The sequence below is a fragment of the Zeugodacus cucurbitae genome, chromosome 3 (assembly GCF_028554725.1).
Source record: "Zeugodacus cucurbitae isolate PBARC_wt_2022May chromosome 3, idZeuCucr1.2, whole genome shotgun sequence".
NCBI classification, from domain to species: Eukaryota; Metazoa; Arthropoda; class Insecta; order Diptera; family Tephritidae; genus Zeugodacus; species Zeugodacus cucurbitae.
In genome coordinates, this window is record NC_071668.1 from 5,417,438 (window position 1) to 5,433,879 (window position 16,442).

At 32.5% G+C, this 16,442-nt stretch overlaps 2 protein-coding genes across 3 annotated transcripts in view; one reads left to right on the forward strand and one right to left on the reverse strand.

Annotated features, from left to right (window-relative positions):
* The window catches only part of LOC105214172 (uncharacterized), a 57,356-nt gene extending 54,941 nt beyond the window's left edge, over nt 1–2,415 (forward strand). The window contains exon 12 of the mRNA XM_011187434.3: nt 1,425–2,415. Coding sequence (XP_011185736.2) covers nt 1,425–1,832 — 408 coding nt within the window. The 3' untranslated portion in view covers nt 1,833–2,415. The remainder of the gene's footprint in view (nt 1–1,424) is intronic.
* A 5,633-nt stretch (nt 2,416–8,048) lies between these two features.
* LOC105214173 (uncharacterized) overlaps nt 8,049–16,442 on the reverse strand; it is a 46,714-nt gene continuing 38,320 nt past the window's right edge. The window contains exons 12-13 of one of the 2 annotated variants that reach the window (XM_029041578.2): nt 15,442–15,549; nt 8,049–8,770 (exon numbers count right to left, since the gene is read on the reverse strand). In XM_029041578.2, coding sequence (XP_028897411.2) covers nt 8,615–8,770; nt 15,442–15,549 — 264 coding nt within the window. In that variant the 3' untranslated portion in view covers nt 8,049–8,614. The remainder of the gene's footprint in view (nt 8,771–15,441; nt 15,550–16,442) is intronic. The other variant, XM_029041579.2, reaches the window with a different exon arrangement.

Consider the following 16,442-nt stretch of genomic DNA (forward strand, 5'->3'; position numbering starts at 1 on the left):
CCTCATCAGCAGCGTGCTTATAATTTGTCAGCATGACTATGCATGAATATTTCCCTTTGAATTACCACTTTACGCATTTTATTGCTTCTTTAGGCGCTTTCAGTTAGAGGAAAGCTTAATAGTGGTGGCGCAAAAGTTTTGCCAGCCTATACAAGAAAGGGTGGTGATTTGGCAATGAATGGCTTTGGTAAGATAATGGCGCTCATGTGGTCTGATGACTAGTCAAATTGTTGGACAAACTTTCGAACTTGAAAACCTTTAAAGACTTTTAATTACAAAGAGCTTTTGTTCAAACGAGCTATTTTTCTATTTGCTATTGGTTAAAACTTGGTATTTTTCATTAGATCGTACTAGCACTGAGTAGACTTATATTTCTTTTATTTCATTTAATACCTACAGATCATGAGATCCATTATTCCTTCTAGGAAAAATATGTAAAATAATATTATCTCGAATACTCCTGACACTATAACGCATTTTCATTTGTTGAGACACAACTTTTACTTTAGAGTTTCCTAATTTAATAAAGCATTCCCTGACTATAATCAGTGTCACATTCTACGCTGATTTCTTAAAAGATCAAATAGTCTATATTAACAGATTTTGTGATGATCTTGATACCAAAACTATTACCAGCAGTTATTACTTTTAATACCATAGAATCAAGAGATACATCATTAGTTCTAAGAAAAATCTCTAAAAGAATACATTTCTGGAACACTTCTGCCTCTATATCGAGGTCCCCATTACTTTTCTTCACCGAAAATATATAATACTTCCAAAATCGAGAGAAATGTTTTCTTTCAAAATCTTTAAGACCGGTCCAGATAAGGAAAGTATAAATTTTATTCGTTGGGAAACTTCTTTTACTTCAGAGTTGCTCAATTTAATGAAGTACTCTCTGAGTATAGTCATTGACAAGCTCTACGAAAGTTGCTTAATAGATAAAATTGTCTAAATGGATCGGTAATACCTTCAGATCAAGTGATCCATCATTTCCTCTAAAATATCTGTAAAAGAATATTTTCTCGAACACTTCTGCCTCTATACCGGAGTCTTCGTTACTTCTCTTAACCTAAAAATCCATTAAACCGCACAAGACGATGGAGTTTTTTTCTCTAATAATATATAAGACTAGTCCAGATAATGAAATTATAATTTTTATTTGTGGAGAGACAACTTTTACTTCGGAGTTACTAGATTTAATGAAGCTATCTCTAACTAGAGTCATTGATATAAAATCTGCACTGGTTTCAAATTGTCTAAATGGACCGTTTCTTTGGATGGATTGTGATAATTGATCACATTCACCTCTTCGTCCAATATTTAATAATCACACCTGATCTACTAATTTAATTTGTTAATTTACTGCCAGCACGACCTGTTTTACGTTCCTCTTGTTCTCTCCTCCCTCTCTCCAACAGGTGGCCATCTGTCACTGCAAGGTGAATCAGACGTACCGTAAGTTTTCAACGCGTTCCTCCAGCTTCTTTCCAATACTGGGATTTGGACGACGCAGCAAATCCCAAAGCAAACTCAACAAACACTGGCTCAGCGGCAAGGGACTGGGCGCGGGCGCTAGTGGCAGCGGTTCATTGCGCTCATCGGGCTCAACGACATCGCTGACGCGCGGACACCTACCCTCGGCGCACAGTGGTGGCGCAACGTCACAGCAACAGCGTCAACAACAGCAGCTGCAGCAGCAACAGCTGGGTGGCGGCCAAATGCACGAACGACCGTTCCAACGGCATTTGGCGATGAATTTGGAGAATGATATGTATTATACAGTTGATTTTAGCGAGAATTCACAGCACTCACCGCTGATACAGTGAGACGCAAACGGTAAAGCGACGGCGGCGGCCACCGACACTATTGCCGCTGCGGCTGCTGCTGTTGTGGGCAGACTTGTGGTGCGGGCGTTGGTGGGTGTTGTTGGCCGGAAACGGTATGGCACGGATAAGAGGGTGACAGTGGGTACTGAAGCGCAGCACAACGTTGCGAATAGCAGTTGTAGCAACAACAACAAATATAATAACAACAATACGCCCACTAGTTGGTTAGTTAAATTTACAAAACGTTCTTATTAAACGGCCAAACGCTGATTATTTACCGATCATAATTACGTTTGTGTAGACGACGCTGATAATAATTATGCGATAATTATAATGATAATTGAAAATAATACAAATGTACAGACATACATAGAGTTGTAGTTGAGGTAGTGGTGAAGGTGGCTGAGAGAGGAGAGCTTAAGCTTGTAGCTGTCGCCACTCTCTCTGGTCTCCAAGGAGTTTTTAAAGTTTTTTGGGTGAAATACTGCTGTTATTGAAATCTTAATTGAAAATTTCACCTTTCCACTCAAGTCCGTAGATATGTATGTCTGTATAGTTGCAAGTGTTGACGTGTAAATGGGGTGCTAAGCAGCATAAGTTATAATGAATGACAACTAAAATCAAACTGAAAATTTAATAAGCTTAATTGCAAACTAATTAATGAAGTACATTAAACTACATACAGACAGACATATAAAATTGCATTCGATCAAGCTGAAATTGAATTGTAGATAACTTGTATGCGATAATATAATATGAGAGAACAGCGATGAAAACGAAAATTTAATTGAATTAAAACAACAAAAAGTATTGCATTTTAAAATTACTAACTTAATTAATGTTTTCCACCGCTTTAAGTGGACGAAGCCGTAATGTACTGAGAAGACATCTTTGCAGAAGAGACCATTCAGGCTTAAGATTTGAAACCCAAATTGGAGCGTTAGTTAAAGTTTAGTTCAATAAAAGACAGCAAAAAATAAAAAAAAAATTAAAGCAAATTTAATTAAATTAAATTCAAATTAGTTATAGTGAATAGTGAATATAGTGCAGCATAACAGTTATTTAAAATAAAGATAATAAAAAAAAAAATAAAATAAAAAATTATTATAAAAACAAAAAATATTATTAAAACCTAAATAAATAACAACTAAGAAAGTATCTAACATTTTGCTACGACTCGCTCCTTATAAAATGACTGGTTTAATGGTTTAATGTTTGCAAGAATGTTGCAAGGTTTAGCATACAAAAAAAATAATTTACATAAAGTATGGCAGTGCTTTTGCCAATAATTATAATTATTATGGTAATAATTATGTGTGACAGAAGGTCAAGTATTTAGCTTATAAATAATGAAAAATAAATAAAAACAAAAAATATATGAATACGGTAAATAACTTAAGTGTAATTATATGTAACAATACGCTTTCATTATGTTCAATAAATTAAATGTTGCATAATTGAGGCAATAATTGATTTGCTTGAATAAAATCAAAACAAATTTGCGCATTTTTAAAGGCAGAGAATTGAGAATGGTAAGTTAATTACATATAAGTTATGATTATAAATTGTTTTTAGTGCAATCAATTTATTAAAAAATACGAAAACTCTTTATAATAACTAGTAGACAAGTACAGCCAGTTTATTTGTGCAACTGGTATAGTTTGTTAGATTTATTACTCTCTAACATAAGTCTAATGGAAGTCAGTTGAGCTCTAAGTCAGCTGAGGATGAGAGAATTACATTTAAAAGAGAAATGTTAATACCAGAGAGACTTAGTGTAACGAAGCTAAGCTCGAATCAAGAATGATAATATTATAGATTGAGAAAAATTTGACAATTACATGTGTTCAAAAAATAACGGGAATTTTTGTTTTTTTGAAACAAATATTTATTCATTCGTCTACATTGATGTTGTCGCCTTTCAAATAGCACCCATTTGATATTATGCCATTATGCCAGCGTTTTTTCCAATCGTCGAAATCCTTCTCACACTCGATTTTTGAATATCTTTTGACTCTTTCAGCTATTTCTCGTATTTATTATTTTTTGAAAATAGGAAGAAGCCACACGGAGTAATGTCAGGTGAATATGGATGTTGTGGCATCGTTTTAGTTTTGTTTTTGGTCAAGAATTAACGAACAAGCCATGAAGTTTGAGCTGTTAACAAACGAAAATCGCCAAGCTCATAAAAACACGTCTAACCCTAAGGGCTGCTACATACAATGTAAGCAATTAATACCGCTGAAAATTAAAATCGTACTTCAGAGGCTGACTGGAAATTAGAGTCTCCAACCCCGTGATATTTTAAATTTTACCATTCCCGTTATTTTTTGAACACACCGCGTACTTATTTTCATGTAATGCCTGACAGAAATAACGTCAGAAAAGCCAAAAAAATATAGTAAATCAGAAAAAAATACTTCCGGTTCCTATGTGCCCCATTTTTGGTTCCGGGTGACCCACATCCGGTTCCGGTAACATCATATGGGTGCTCCATATGCGGTAACATCATTTCCGTTACCTCATGTTCGATTCCGGTTACCCCATAGGGGTTATCGGTTACTTCACCATATCCGGTGCCGGTTGACCAACATCCGGTTCCGGTAACATCTTATCTGGACTTCCCATATACGGTAAAATCGTTTCCGGTTCCGGTATCATATTCGGTTCCTGTTGCTCAATTTCCGGCTCCTGTAACATCATATCCGGTTGACCGGTTGTGGATGTCCCATATCCGGTTACCCCAACAACCGATTCCGGTAGCATCATGTTCAGGCAAATATTTCCGGTTCCGGTAACCCGGCAGAGCAGAGCAGAGCTTCTGTGTGGAGCACCGCACCACTTTCGAATAGTCATAACTCCGATTTTGATATTCTTGGTGTCATATGAAAGTGTATTAAATTCAAAGTAAATTTCTTAAAAACTAACAGGTGTGTGTTCGGTTACACTTGAATTTACTTTTTCTTCTAATATTGTATAGCGGTTAATATATGAGATATCTTATCAAAATTAAGTGATCGTATAGTCTTGGATATAGTGTACCTTGGTGGTGAAAACTAGTGAAATCGATTCAGGAATTACCTCAGCCCTCATATATGATTATTTTTTAGGTGGAAATTACATAATATGATATTTTCGATATTGCAACGAATATGTGTTACGCAACAAAATTTCGTCACACTTTCAGTATATTTTTTTTAATACTGATGTGAATTGCATATTCGATGCAGTACCCGCTGGTGGAAGCCGAGTAAGAGGGAGAACTCCACTCCGATGGAAGGACCAGGTGGAGAAGGACCTGTCTTCACTTGATATTACCAGTCAAGAAGAAGAATAACTGCATATTCTCTAAAATATTGTTAGTTGGAGCAAGCGTTGTTTGAAGCATGTTATAACGTTGCCACCTGTTTGAAAGTCGAAAAAGTTTATAAAATAAAGAAACACAATAATATGGGTGTCAAACTCAAGATATTTAAGAAGATAAACAGTTGACCATATTTTTAAGTGGGGTTGCCACCTGTTAAATATTAAAATGATATATTAATATGTTGACAAAATTCAAATCAAATCAAAATAAAAAGATAAAAAATAGCTTACCATTTAATTGATTACAAATTTTAATTTAATTTTAAAAAATATAGGGTTGCCACCTGTTCGAAAATTGAAAATCTACAAAGCCGTGACTATGAATTCTAGGGCTATTTAGTTTAGGACTAGATGTACATGAAATAAGAGATTTATGAAATTTTTTGAGCAGAGTTGCCACCTGTTAAAATTTTTCTTTCAAAATATTTGAAAAAGTAATATCAAAATCAATAAAAAAGAGGTTTAATAAGACCTGTAGTTGAAAATATTTTTACGAAGAGTATTTACCAAAGATTTCGACTATATTTCAGTATATATATTTTGAAAAAAAAAATCATCATACTCTCCTTAGTATATTATTTGTCGAAATAATGAAATAAACCCATTTTACATTAAATAAAAGATTTATGAATTTTTTGAGCAGAGTTGCCACTTGTTAAAATTTTCTTTCAATTTATTTGAAAAACTAAATTAAATATTTCAAAAAAAGAAGTTTTAATGAAGTATACAGTGGAAAATATTTTTACAAAAAGTATTTACCACAAATTTCCACTATAATTCAGTATATATATTTTGAAAAAAAAAATAAAACAAAGATCATCATATCAGATCATTATATTATTTGTCGAAATTATGAAATAAGCCCATTTTAATTTTAATATTTTCTCTATCGAATCTCAATATTTATTATTATTTTATTTCGATTATATTTTATTTTTCGTTAAACCCGCAATTCTTTTCACAAAAATATTGAGGTTAGAATTTTTGGTGAGAAAATAACCGCTTGGAGCATGAGGATATTTCGAAAACCCACAATATCCTGTGTGGTATATTTCACTGTACTGGTATGCGCATAATGCTTCATTCATACACAAATTTCAATTTAATGCTGCCACATTTGACCACAATATGTGCATACTTTTATTTTAATGGCAATAAAATGGCCAATAAAAGCGGCTACTGATAAACAAAAAACATTTTTCAACGCTGAATCCTTACACAAATCCCAAATGCAAATAAATGTAAACGTAGATATGTGTAAATGTATATATCCAGTAGATAGTAAAATAATTAAAATTGGCATAAATTGGTTTAATTAAATGAAAATTCCAAATGTACTCAATCAACTAACAAAGTGTAAAAACACCGCACTGCAAAAAAACGGCATAAAATTGACGCGCTAATAAATAAATAATAACGAAAATGTACAGAGATTTATTAATTACATACAATATGTGGCTTTTTAATTACTTACCTTCGTTCGTTTCATGTGTGGAAGCTTTTAAAGCGCTTTTAATGAAAAAATATATAATAAAATGGTAATTAAAACGCCGCCGGTAAATTGGTGATTTAAATGTGTATAAAAAGTGTAGTAATTTTATATGGCGAACTGTATAATAAACACAACTGAAATTGATGGTGATTTCCTATTGGTTTAATGCTTAAATAAATATGAACAATGGCGAGATTATAATTTGGGATATTAGCTTTTAAGGATGAAAGCTTTGCAAGCGCTAAAGTGGCTAAGTGGAAAAAAAATATTAAGAGATTAACATATAAATTAGTGAAATTCATTACAATTTCATCACTAAAATCACATTTATGAATTTCACGGAACTTTCACTTTTTTCACAGAATTACAAAATCTTAGCTTTTACGTGGAAGCTTTTGTAGCTCTAAAGTTCCTACATACAAAGTGAAAAAATATTAAGAGATTATCATATAAATTATTGAAAATCATCTCAATTTCAAGACTAAAATCACATTGATGAATTTCCTGGAACTTTCACTTTTTTACAGAATCACAAAATCTTAGCTTTTAAGGTGGAATCTTTTGTAGCTCTAAAGTTCCTATATACTAAGTTTTTATGATATGAATCTATAAATTATTTAAATTTGTTTGAATTTCACTACATAAATCACTTTATAGAATTTGGATTCAGAAATTCTTGGCTTTTAAAGAAAAGACTTTTAAAGATGAAAGCTTTTGAAGCGCTAAAGTGGCTATGTGGAAAAAAATATTAAGATCATAATATATAAATTACTGAAATTCATTCCAATTTCATCACTAAAATCACATTTATGAATTTCACTGAACTTGCACTTTTATCACAGAATCACAAATTCTTGTTTTTTAAAGATGAAAGCTCTAAAGTGTTTACATAGAAAAAAATTGAAGTTATGAACCAATAAATTATTTAAATTCAATTCAATTTCACTTATGAAATCACTTTATGGAATTTGGATACCGAGTCAAAAATTGTTGGCTTTTAAAGGTGAAAGCTTATGAAACTCTAAAGTATCGAAATAGAAAAAAAATTTATTTATATATAATTTTCAATTTCACTTTTTAAATCACTTTATGGAACTACGATTCAAAATCACAAGTTTGTGAAAAAAATAAATAAATTTTTAGCTTTTAAAGGCGAAAGCTTATGAAGCTCTAAAGTATCTAAATAGAAAAAAATGTATTTATATACAATTTTCAATTTCACTTTTTAAATCACTTTATGGAGCTTCGATTCAAAATCACAAGTTTTTGAAAAATAAGTTAATTTTTTTAACCGCTATTTTCCAATTCCACGTAGTTCCAGTGCCTTGAGATCATTCAAAAACTGTAAGAAACATCTCTTCTAAAATTTTATTCATTTTTATTATATATTAGACGTTCGATATTTGAAGTTTACATGAGTAGGAGTTTTAGATTTACAAATAACAAATACAATATACATACATATACAATACAAATAACAAAATACATATATGCGAAAGTAAATTAATGCGCTGAGCAAAAATTAAATTAAAACTAACAAATAAAAGTAAATAATAGCGTGTTTCATTGCTAAAACTAAACAAAAACAAAACTTCATTTCGCTAAAATAAACAACATTACTTAATTACGAATACTTTGTTGCTTGACGGGCATACATATACTATATATACTATGCCAAACTTTGTATTATGGGGACCCAGAAATGACTACCATATTAATAAGGAAGATTTTTTTATGAAACCATTAGCTGCTTCGCGATCTCTTTGCTATTATTATTCATATTATTTTAATAAATTTTTATTGTTTGCATTTAGTTAATATCACTCAATTCAAATACATATATATTTCAACTCATATATGTACGTGTTATGTAGCTATGTAGACATTACTGTGTGTGTGTGTGTGTTTGTTGGCAAACCATAAATCATGTAGCATCGTCCTTGACATTTCGTTCGCCTGCTATACTCGCGCCCTTGCCGTTGACTTGTTGTGTGTTGGCGGTGTCATCTTGACTGGCGACAGTGATTTTCGAATTATTCAAATCGGTCTCTTCGGGTATCACTTTGGTGGTATCTTGATCCTGTGCGGAAGTGGAAGAAGAAAAAAATATTAATTAACTCATAATATAGTAGCTGACTTGTAATTAGTAGTGCACATGCACTCGTTACTCGTATATACATAGTAGTTTATTGGAAATCGTTTATCATTCAAGCAATTTCAGTGCACACACTTTTAGTTACTTTCCGTTAATTACATTTTATATATTTTACATATATGTATATTTATCTAGCTGGGAATACTGTAGATTAAAAGATTGCTTTACAAAGTTGTTCCCTGTATAACATTTATATAAGAACCCCCCTGAGATAACTTAATACCAACCATATAGTTAGAAAAAATTTATTTGACGTATTTAACATTTAATTTAATTAACAATTTCATGCAAAATCATATTTATAAAGTTTCATCATAATTTAGTACAATTACATATTTACAACCAATATTTTACATTACTGACGTTTACATATTACTTTCTCCGAAAAGGATATTTATTCTCATCAACAAACAAATAGCGAACACCTGATTTAAATACGGAAAGGGAGAAGGACTGTGAAGATTCTTTTTATAATTTAATCTCATAAATCATGAGATCTACGGTTAATCGGTCCCGATTCCAGATGATGAAAAAAGTACGATTTGATATTTTCAGACCCAAAAGAGATCTTCTAATGAAGGAACTTATTTTACACAGCTTCTTAACCCAAAATAGATATTCGGGAAAGAAATAACATTTTTTCTTCTCAAAATCAGTTTGGAACCGGTATCAAGGGATGGGATCTCTACCCCTGTTTGAATTCAAGTAAAGTTGCATCTGGAATGCTTCTGGTTTTGCGATTATATTTCAATATTAATTCAATAGAATCAAAGAAATTGTTGATTACAGTTGAATTCCCTAACTCGAATCACCAAAGTCCACAAAAAACTTTGAGTTAGAAAGACTTCCGAGTTACGGAAGATAATTTGTATGAAATTTTACTTATATTTCCAATTCAACAGTACGTGATATGGAAAGCTTCGAGTTATAGAAGTTCGAGTTATGAAAATTCAACTGTATTACTATGCGCTGCGCTCCGGGCTGGTTAAGGAATGTTTATCTTCACTATCAGTGACATCGAGCTACTTCATGATTAGACCACTAGAAATTGTAAGGCTGAGGACCATGTCTGTCTCACTTATAGTAGAATGGAACAAGGAGGAGCACCGCTATACTAATGTGGTTTACTAATAGACTGTTAGGTCTCATTGCTGGTCAGCCATTAGCACTTCCACAGTCGCTAGTTCATTCTGGCCTAAGGTGAATCGCCAGAGGTGTAGGGAGCTCTTCACCCCCAGCAAGATTCATCTCTACTTAGTCGTAGAGGTTCTAACCGGCTATTGTCCTAACAGTATCCACGCTGTTAGATTAAAAATTTAGCGGATTATAGTTGTAGAAGTTGACTGGAAGAAGACGAGTTGGAATCATCTCATCAGTTGCTTCTGGAATGTCCCGACTTTGCGAGATCAAGACACAAATTTCTTAGATCTCACTTTTTTGAACAACCACTCGAACTAGCAAATATTGAATCTCTATAGACATGTAGGTAGTAGGTTCAGGTCGATTTGTCGAGTCTTATTGTCTAATCAAGGGAGGTGATCTTGATTTTACAAAGGACTTTCTCTTATAGTATAATTGTTTTTCCATCTCGAGATCAGCTATACAACCTTACCTAACCTAGCACACTAGGATGAATAATTAAATACATGGCAAAATGGTTTGATTTTGTGGTTTGTTTCTCGAGAAGCTCCTGTTCTATTCTGATATGATCTGATATGACAGGGCATTGAACTTTCAATCGGGGTTATAGGCTACGAATGAGAGAACCAAATCAACTAAATTAAACAGTATTCCACATGGATGAGAAAATATTCCAGAAATTAAAGAGAGTGTCCAAAGGTAGTATCATAAACACCTATTCTATATATAATATCAGAGTATTCGATGAAGTATCTACGAGAGGCCTACTCTTTAGTATGAACATAATCCATTATGTAAATACTCTGTGATTGGGTACAATTAGATCACATGGTCAAAACAATTTTGGTAGGAACATGGTAAGCCAAGCAGCACTTAAATTAAATTTACTTTCATATTTGTATTTCTGTAACTCTATCATCAATCGATCGATTTTTAAGATTGTGGTAATTTTGGAAAGGTAATAAAATGCAGATCTTATTACGGTATGGAAACCAGATAGTGTGGCTTTGAAATATGGAGACATAAAAATGGCAAAAATTCTTAATTTTTCAGGATTTCAAGCTCCTTGCGCAACCTCTAAACCTTTTTTGATTGACCCAAAACTTTGTATATACTAGTTTTTGGGCTATTCGCATATTTCTAGGGGGTGCGATCGAGAGTCGGAATACTTTGGAAAATAAGGGCCATCCTAATGTGCATATGCAGTTTGCAGTCGTATGTACAAATATATATTTAAGTATACATATATCTAAATACACACGTCGCAGCTGTGCTGAGCCATAAATAGTTGCAAATCCCCAACGCCTAGCACGCTTTGAGGCGCGCGCGCACACCTAAATACAAATGAATGCCAACATTTTACAACAACACACACACACTCTCATTTGCTTAATATACTGTTTTGTGTGTGTTTTTTCATTGCTTTTGTATTGTTTTGTAGAGCTTTTGTTTCCAGCTTTTATATTATTGTACTGTTTTTCCCAACAGCTTTATATGGCTGTTTATGCGGCTTGTTCTGGCATTTCTACATGATCAATCAGCTTGTATTTAAATGATTTTATTGCCAATACAAGTGGATTACACCCTATGAATGTGGTCATTGCATGAACACGTGTGCGTGTGTGTGTTGGTGTTGTTGTAGTTTAGTGCGCATTTTGACACGTTGGAAAGTATGGCAGCACGTTTGCCTGTATGTGTGTGCTGTAGTTGTTACAGCAGCAAACTGCAATATGCGCAATTGAGCAGCTGCATTAATGCATGATTGCATACAAAGTGATAGATACCAATGCGTGTATTCAAGCGCTGCTGATATGATGTGCGTTTGTAGATAACGATACACATACGTACACACGAGCACACGCACTCACAAACTCGCATACATGCATAGAGGGAGAATTTTACATGTGTATGCATATGCATATATATTTATGAGTAGCTTCTGTGAGTATGAATAGTAAGTAGAGGCGGCCTTGTAAGTAGTCGGAAGGATGTGTATGTTAGTATTGTGTGCTGCAAAAGAGTTTGTCTGTCGTGTTGGAAATCTCATTCGCACGCTTGATTGCTTGCATTGCTGAATTTGAAGGATGAAGATGCTTTTTTTCATCCAAGTTTACTTTCATTCGAAAATATCAAGCTCTATGAGCGAAGAATTGTAATTGCATTTGATTTGCAGCACAAAATGGCAATTAAGTACTGTGTTATTGAGCGGTACTAATAAGATTTTTGTATTTATTTCTTAACTTTATTTTATTTGTTTTAGTTGAAGCTTTTAGATTACTAGTTCAACATGAATATTTAAGATTTGTGAAGGAAACGAATATCACTAAATTCATATGCAATTGGTTAGTACCGTTTTCGGAACTCTTTAAAATCGAAACTAAAAATGACGACTACTATTCAGCAGTGGTATGAATTTTATACAGCCTTATTATGCCAACTTAACCATTAATCGAGCGAGCTTTCACCCAAGCTTTCATTTGCCGCTCGCAGTGTAATAATAAATTGAAAGACATGTTTTAACTGAACAAAATCAAAGGCTTACTTAATCGTATTATTTAACGATTACATTCGCCATTAAAAGTTTAACCATTAATCCAGCGAGCTTTCAACCAAGCTTTCATTTGTCGCTCGCAGTGTAATAGAAAACTATAAGTTTCCGTGTAAATAAATTGCCTTTTTAGAAAAAACGCGAACAAAAAAAAATTATTTTCGAGTTCGAAAAAAGCTTCAATGGAAAAATTTTAATTATTCGTACTAGTGAACGATTACATTCGCCATTAAAAGTTTAACCATTAATTTTGGGAGCTTTCACTCAAGCAAAACACGATCTATCGCCCAAAATTCGAGTTCAAAAAAAGCTTCAACTGAACAAATTCAAAAGCTTAATTAGTCGTTTTACTAAATATTACCTATTAATCAAGAGAGATTTCATTCAGGCTTTCACTTATCGCTCGCTGTATTATAGGAAACTAAAAGGCAAGCTTCTGTGTAAATAAATTGTATTTTTAGACAAAAAAATTATCTATCGAAGTAATCTCGAGTTTGAAAAAAGCTTTAACTGAACAAAAACAAGATCATAATTATTCGTATTATTAAGGGGTTATATACAGTTAGAATTTTCAAAAAATCGTTTTTTTTTATTTCATATTGTACTTTTATTTATTTCTTAATGTACATGTATTTAAGAATACACACAGAAAATTTCATATCGTTCCGGTGAATATTTTCAAAGTTACAAGCAAATGAAAAATTTGAAAAGGCGTTTCAGAGTGCTTGGAAGTACAAGGTCCAAACTTTAAACGCGTTTTTCTCAAAATGGTGTTTTCAAAGTCGGTGACCAACATTACTCGAAAACGGCTAGACCGATTAGTCTCAAATTTTAACACGACCTTCTTAAATATATTTTTTAGTAATTAATCGTAGATTTTTTCTCTCCGATAAATATTTTGTTTTTTATAAAGAATTTAAGGCCGAAATTTCGGTGAAGAACGGATTTTTTTTTTTTTTGAGAAACCGCCATTTTGTCAAAAAAATTTATTTTGCTTATTACTTCGATTAATTACTAGATTTAACATTATTTTAACGAAATCTGTTTGGTTTTTTAATTCCATATGATCCAGTTCCGAGATATAGTGGTCACCACAAAACGTCTTTTTTGAGAGGAGCTCCTGGAGATCAGCTGTAGCTCTTTTTCAAATAAATATTTTTACTAGTACTAAGTTTTAAAATACAGTTCAAAGATACCAGAATATGTGTATAAATTTTTGGATCAATAAATTAAAAAGTTTTCTCAGAAAAAATTCTGGAAAATTCACTTTTTTTCGGCCGTCTAACTGTATATAACCCCTTAAACGATTAAATTAATAATCAAAAGCTCGCCAATTAATCGAAGGTGTGTTCACTCCAGCAAAATATGATCCATCGAGCTTTTGAAAGTAATAAATCGAGTGAATTTCGAATTCGAAAAAAGCTTCAACTGAACAAAATCAATAACTAATTTAGTCGTATTATTGAACGATTACATTCGACATCAAACTTTTACCTATTCATCGAAGGAGCTTTCACTCAAGCTTTCACTTGACGCTCGCCGTGTTTAAAAAAACGTAATAGATACGTTCCCGTGTAAATGATAAATTAAAATCACGATCTACTGAGCATATTAGAAGTTCGAAGAAAGCTTCAACTTAGCTTTTCGCAACTTTTGTTAATTAAAGCTTAAAGTACGGCGCTTACACTCATTACAAAGCTTGCCTGTAACTACCTTATATTTACATACGCACACATAAATATTTAAAGAAGTAAACATACATGGTGCTCTAGTTTTCGAACAATAACTTAAGATCAGTGCATATATAAATATTTATACGCACAAAAAAATATGCAAAAATGTTGCACTAAATACGCTCACACTTCACTTGCACGCACCCACCAACCATGAATGCAAAATATTTTCAACGAACTTTTATACAAAATGGAGTCAAGTGTCATCAAGGAGACAACGCACTAACGGCAAACACTTGCTCAAGCGCACTCGGCAAAAAAAAAAGCACGCTTATTGCAAAGCAAGTGGAGTGGAGCGTATTCGAGTATAAAATGTTATACACTAATAAATATATATAGTATAAATATATATATTTTATATACAATCATATCAATGCAGGCACTCAAAAATGGAGTTGGAAGCAAAACGAAAGCGTGTATTGAACGCAATACTTCAAACTGTGAAGCACCAGCAACACTTTGACGTATGGAGAGTAAAGAAAAAAAATATTTTATAATAAATTGTAAGCATTGAAAATTTTAAAAATCAAAAAATTAAAGTTCCACCCGAATACATATGTATACTTTGCGTGAAATATCAGGCAGTAAAAAAACAGTAAAGCTTCTGCTCCACATAATTCAAATCAAGTTATTAAAAATTCTAGCAGCTCCACCAATACATAACCACTAAAAAATATAAATCTCAAGCACAAACAACCACAAAAAAGCATAACTTGCCACACACACAACAATTTCATAGAAATTTTTTGTTATTTTTTTATTTTTGGCATGCGAAAACCATTCAAAATCATGCAAAAAAAAACAAAAATCGCATTCCCCAATCACATGCAAAAGCCGAAAAAAATAAACGACGCATTGCAACGAAATAAATCAGAAGTAAACTAAATACAAGGAAGAACATTTTGACGGCGCTACTAATGGGCACCGCGGCCAATAGACCTACAGCTATGCGCACCTGTAAGCTGCCTGCATAAATGCAGCTGCCAAACGAAGCATGCAACGCGAAACGTGCAATACAAAAGCTACAACAACAACTATAACTACAATTGCAAACTTCAACTGCCAACATGCCTCTTCCCCACCTCTCAACAGCATGCCAATCATGCGCATTTGTGTGAGTGTGTGTGTACGTGTGTTGGTGTGTTTTTTCATTTTTTTGCTTTTGTGTACATTACCATCAGCATTGTGTTGGGTATAACGGATAAATCCATCGCTGGTATTGATGTTAACAAACCACTCGGATACTTTTTCATGCGGCTGGGGAAAAAAGTCGATTCAACGCCCTGCAGTTTGCGTAGTATGCGCACGGCACAGTGCAACAAATGCGCCAAAAAAAAAGCAAAACGGAAAAATAAAACAAAAATCAGCAAACATAAATTATAATCGAAAAACAAAGCGCAAGCATGAAAAACGCTGAGGAATAACAAATTTGAAAAAAAAAAATCAAAAAAAAATATTGAGTGTAATTGCTGAGTTTGAAATCAAATTAAAATATTTTTATGATTCGAAGCAGTTACAATTTATAATTAAGTGGTGTGGCCACTATAAGATTAGAAAAAACTATGTAAGTCTCGCTTAAAGTACCCTTCAGGGTCCCAAAAATATTATTAAATTTTCTGAAATTATTTTTTTTGTGCTTAATGTAAAATTTATAATCATGAAAACATTATTTCATTGTAATAATAATTTTTTTCTGCTTAAAGTATACTTTATGAGAGCCTAAATATTATTCAATTAAAAAAAAAAACCGATTTTTTTTAATTTAAGTTATTTTTTAAAGTCATGAAAATAGTTTTGCATTTACAAAAATCGATTTTCTTAGCTTAAAGTATACTGTAGAGTCCCGAACACATTACTCCATTAATAAAACAACGATTTTTTGGGCTTAAGGTATGCTTTAGAATCCTTTCTGAAAATATTATTCAAGTCAAAAATCCAATCTTGAAGTATACTTTAGGGTCCCGAAAACAATATTGAATTCCAAAGAATTTATTTTCTTAGCTTAGAGTATACTTAAGTATCCAGAAATCATTGTTCCATTAAAAAAAAAAAACATTTTTTGGCTCAAGATATGCTTTAGAATTCTGAAAATATTATTCAAGTCAAAAAACCAATCTTGAAGTATATTTTAAGGTTCCGAAAACAATATTGAATTTCATAAATTTCATTTTCTTTG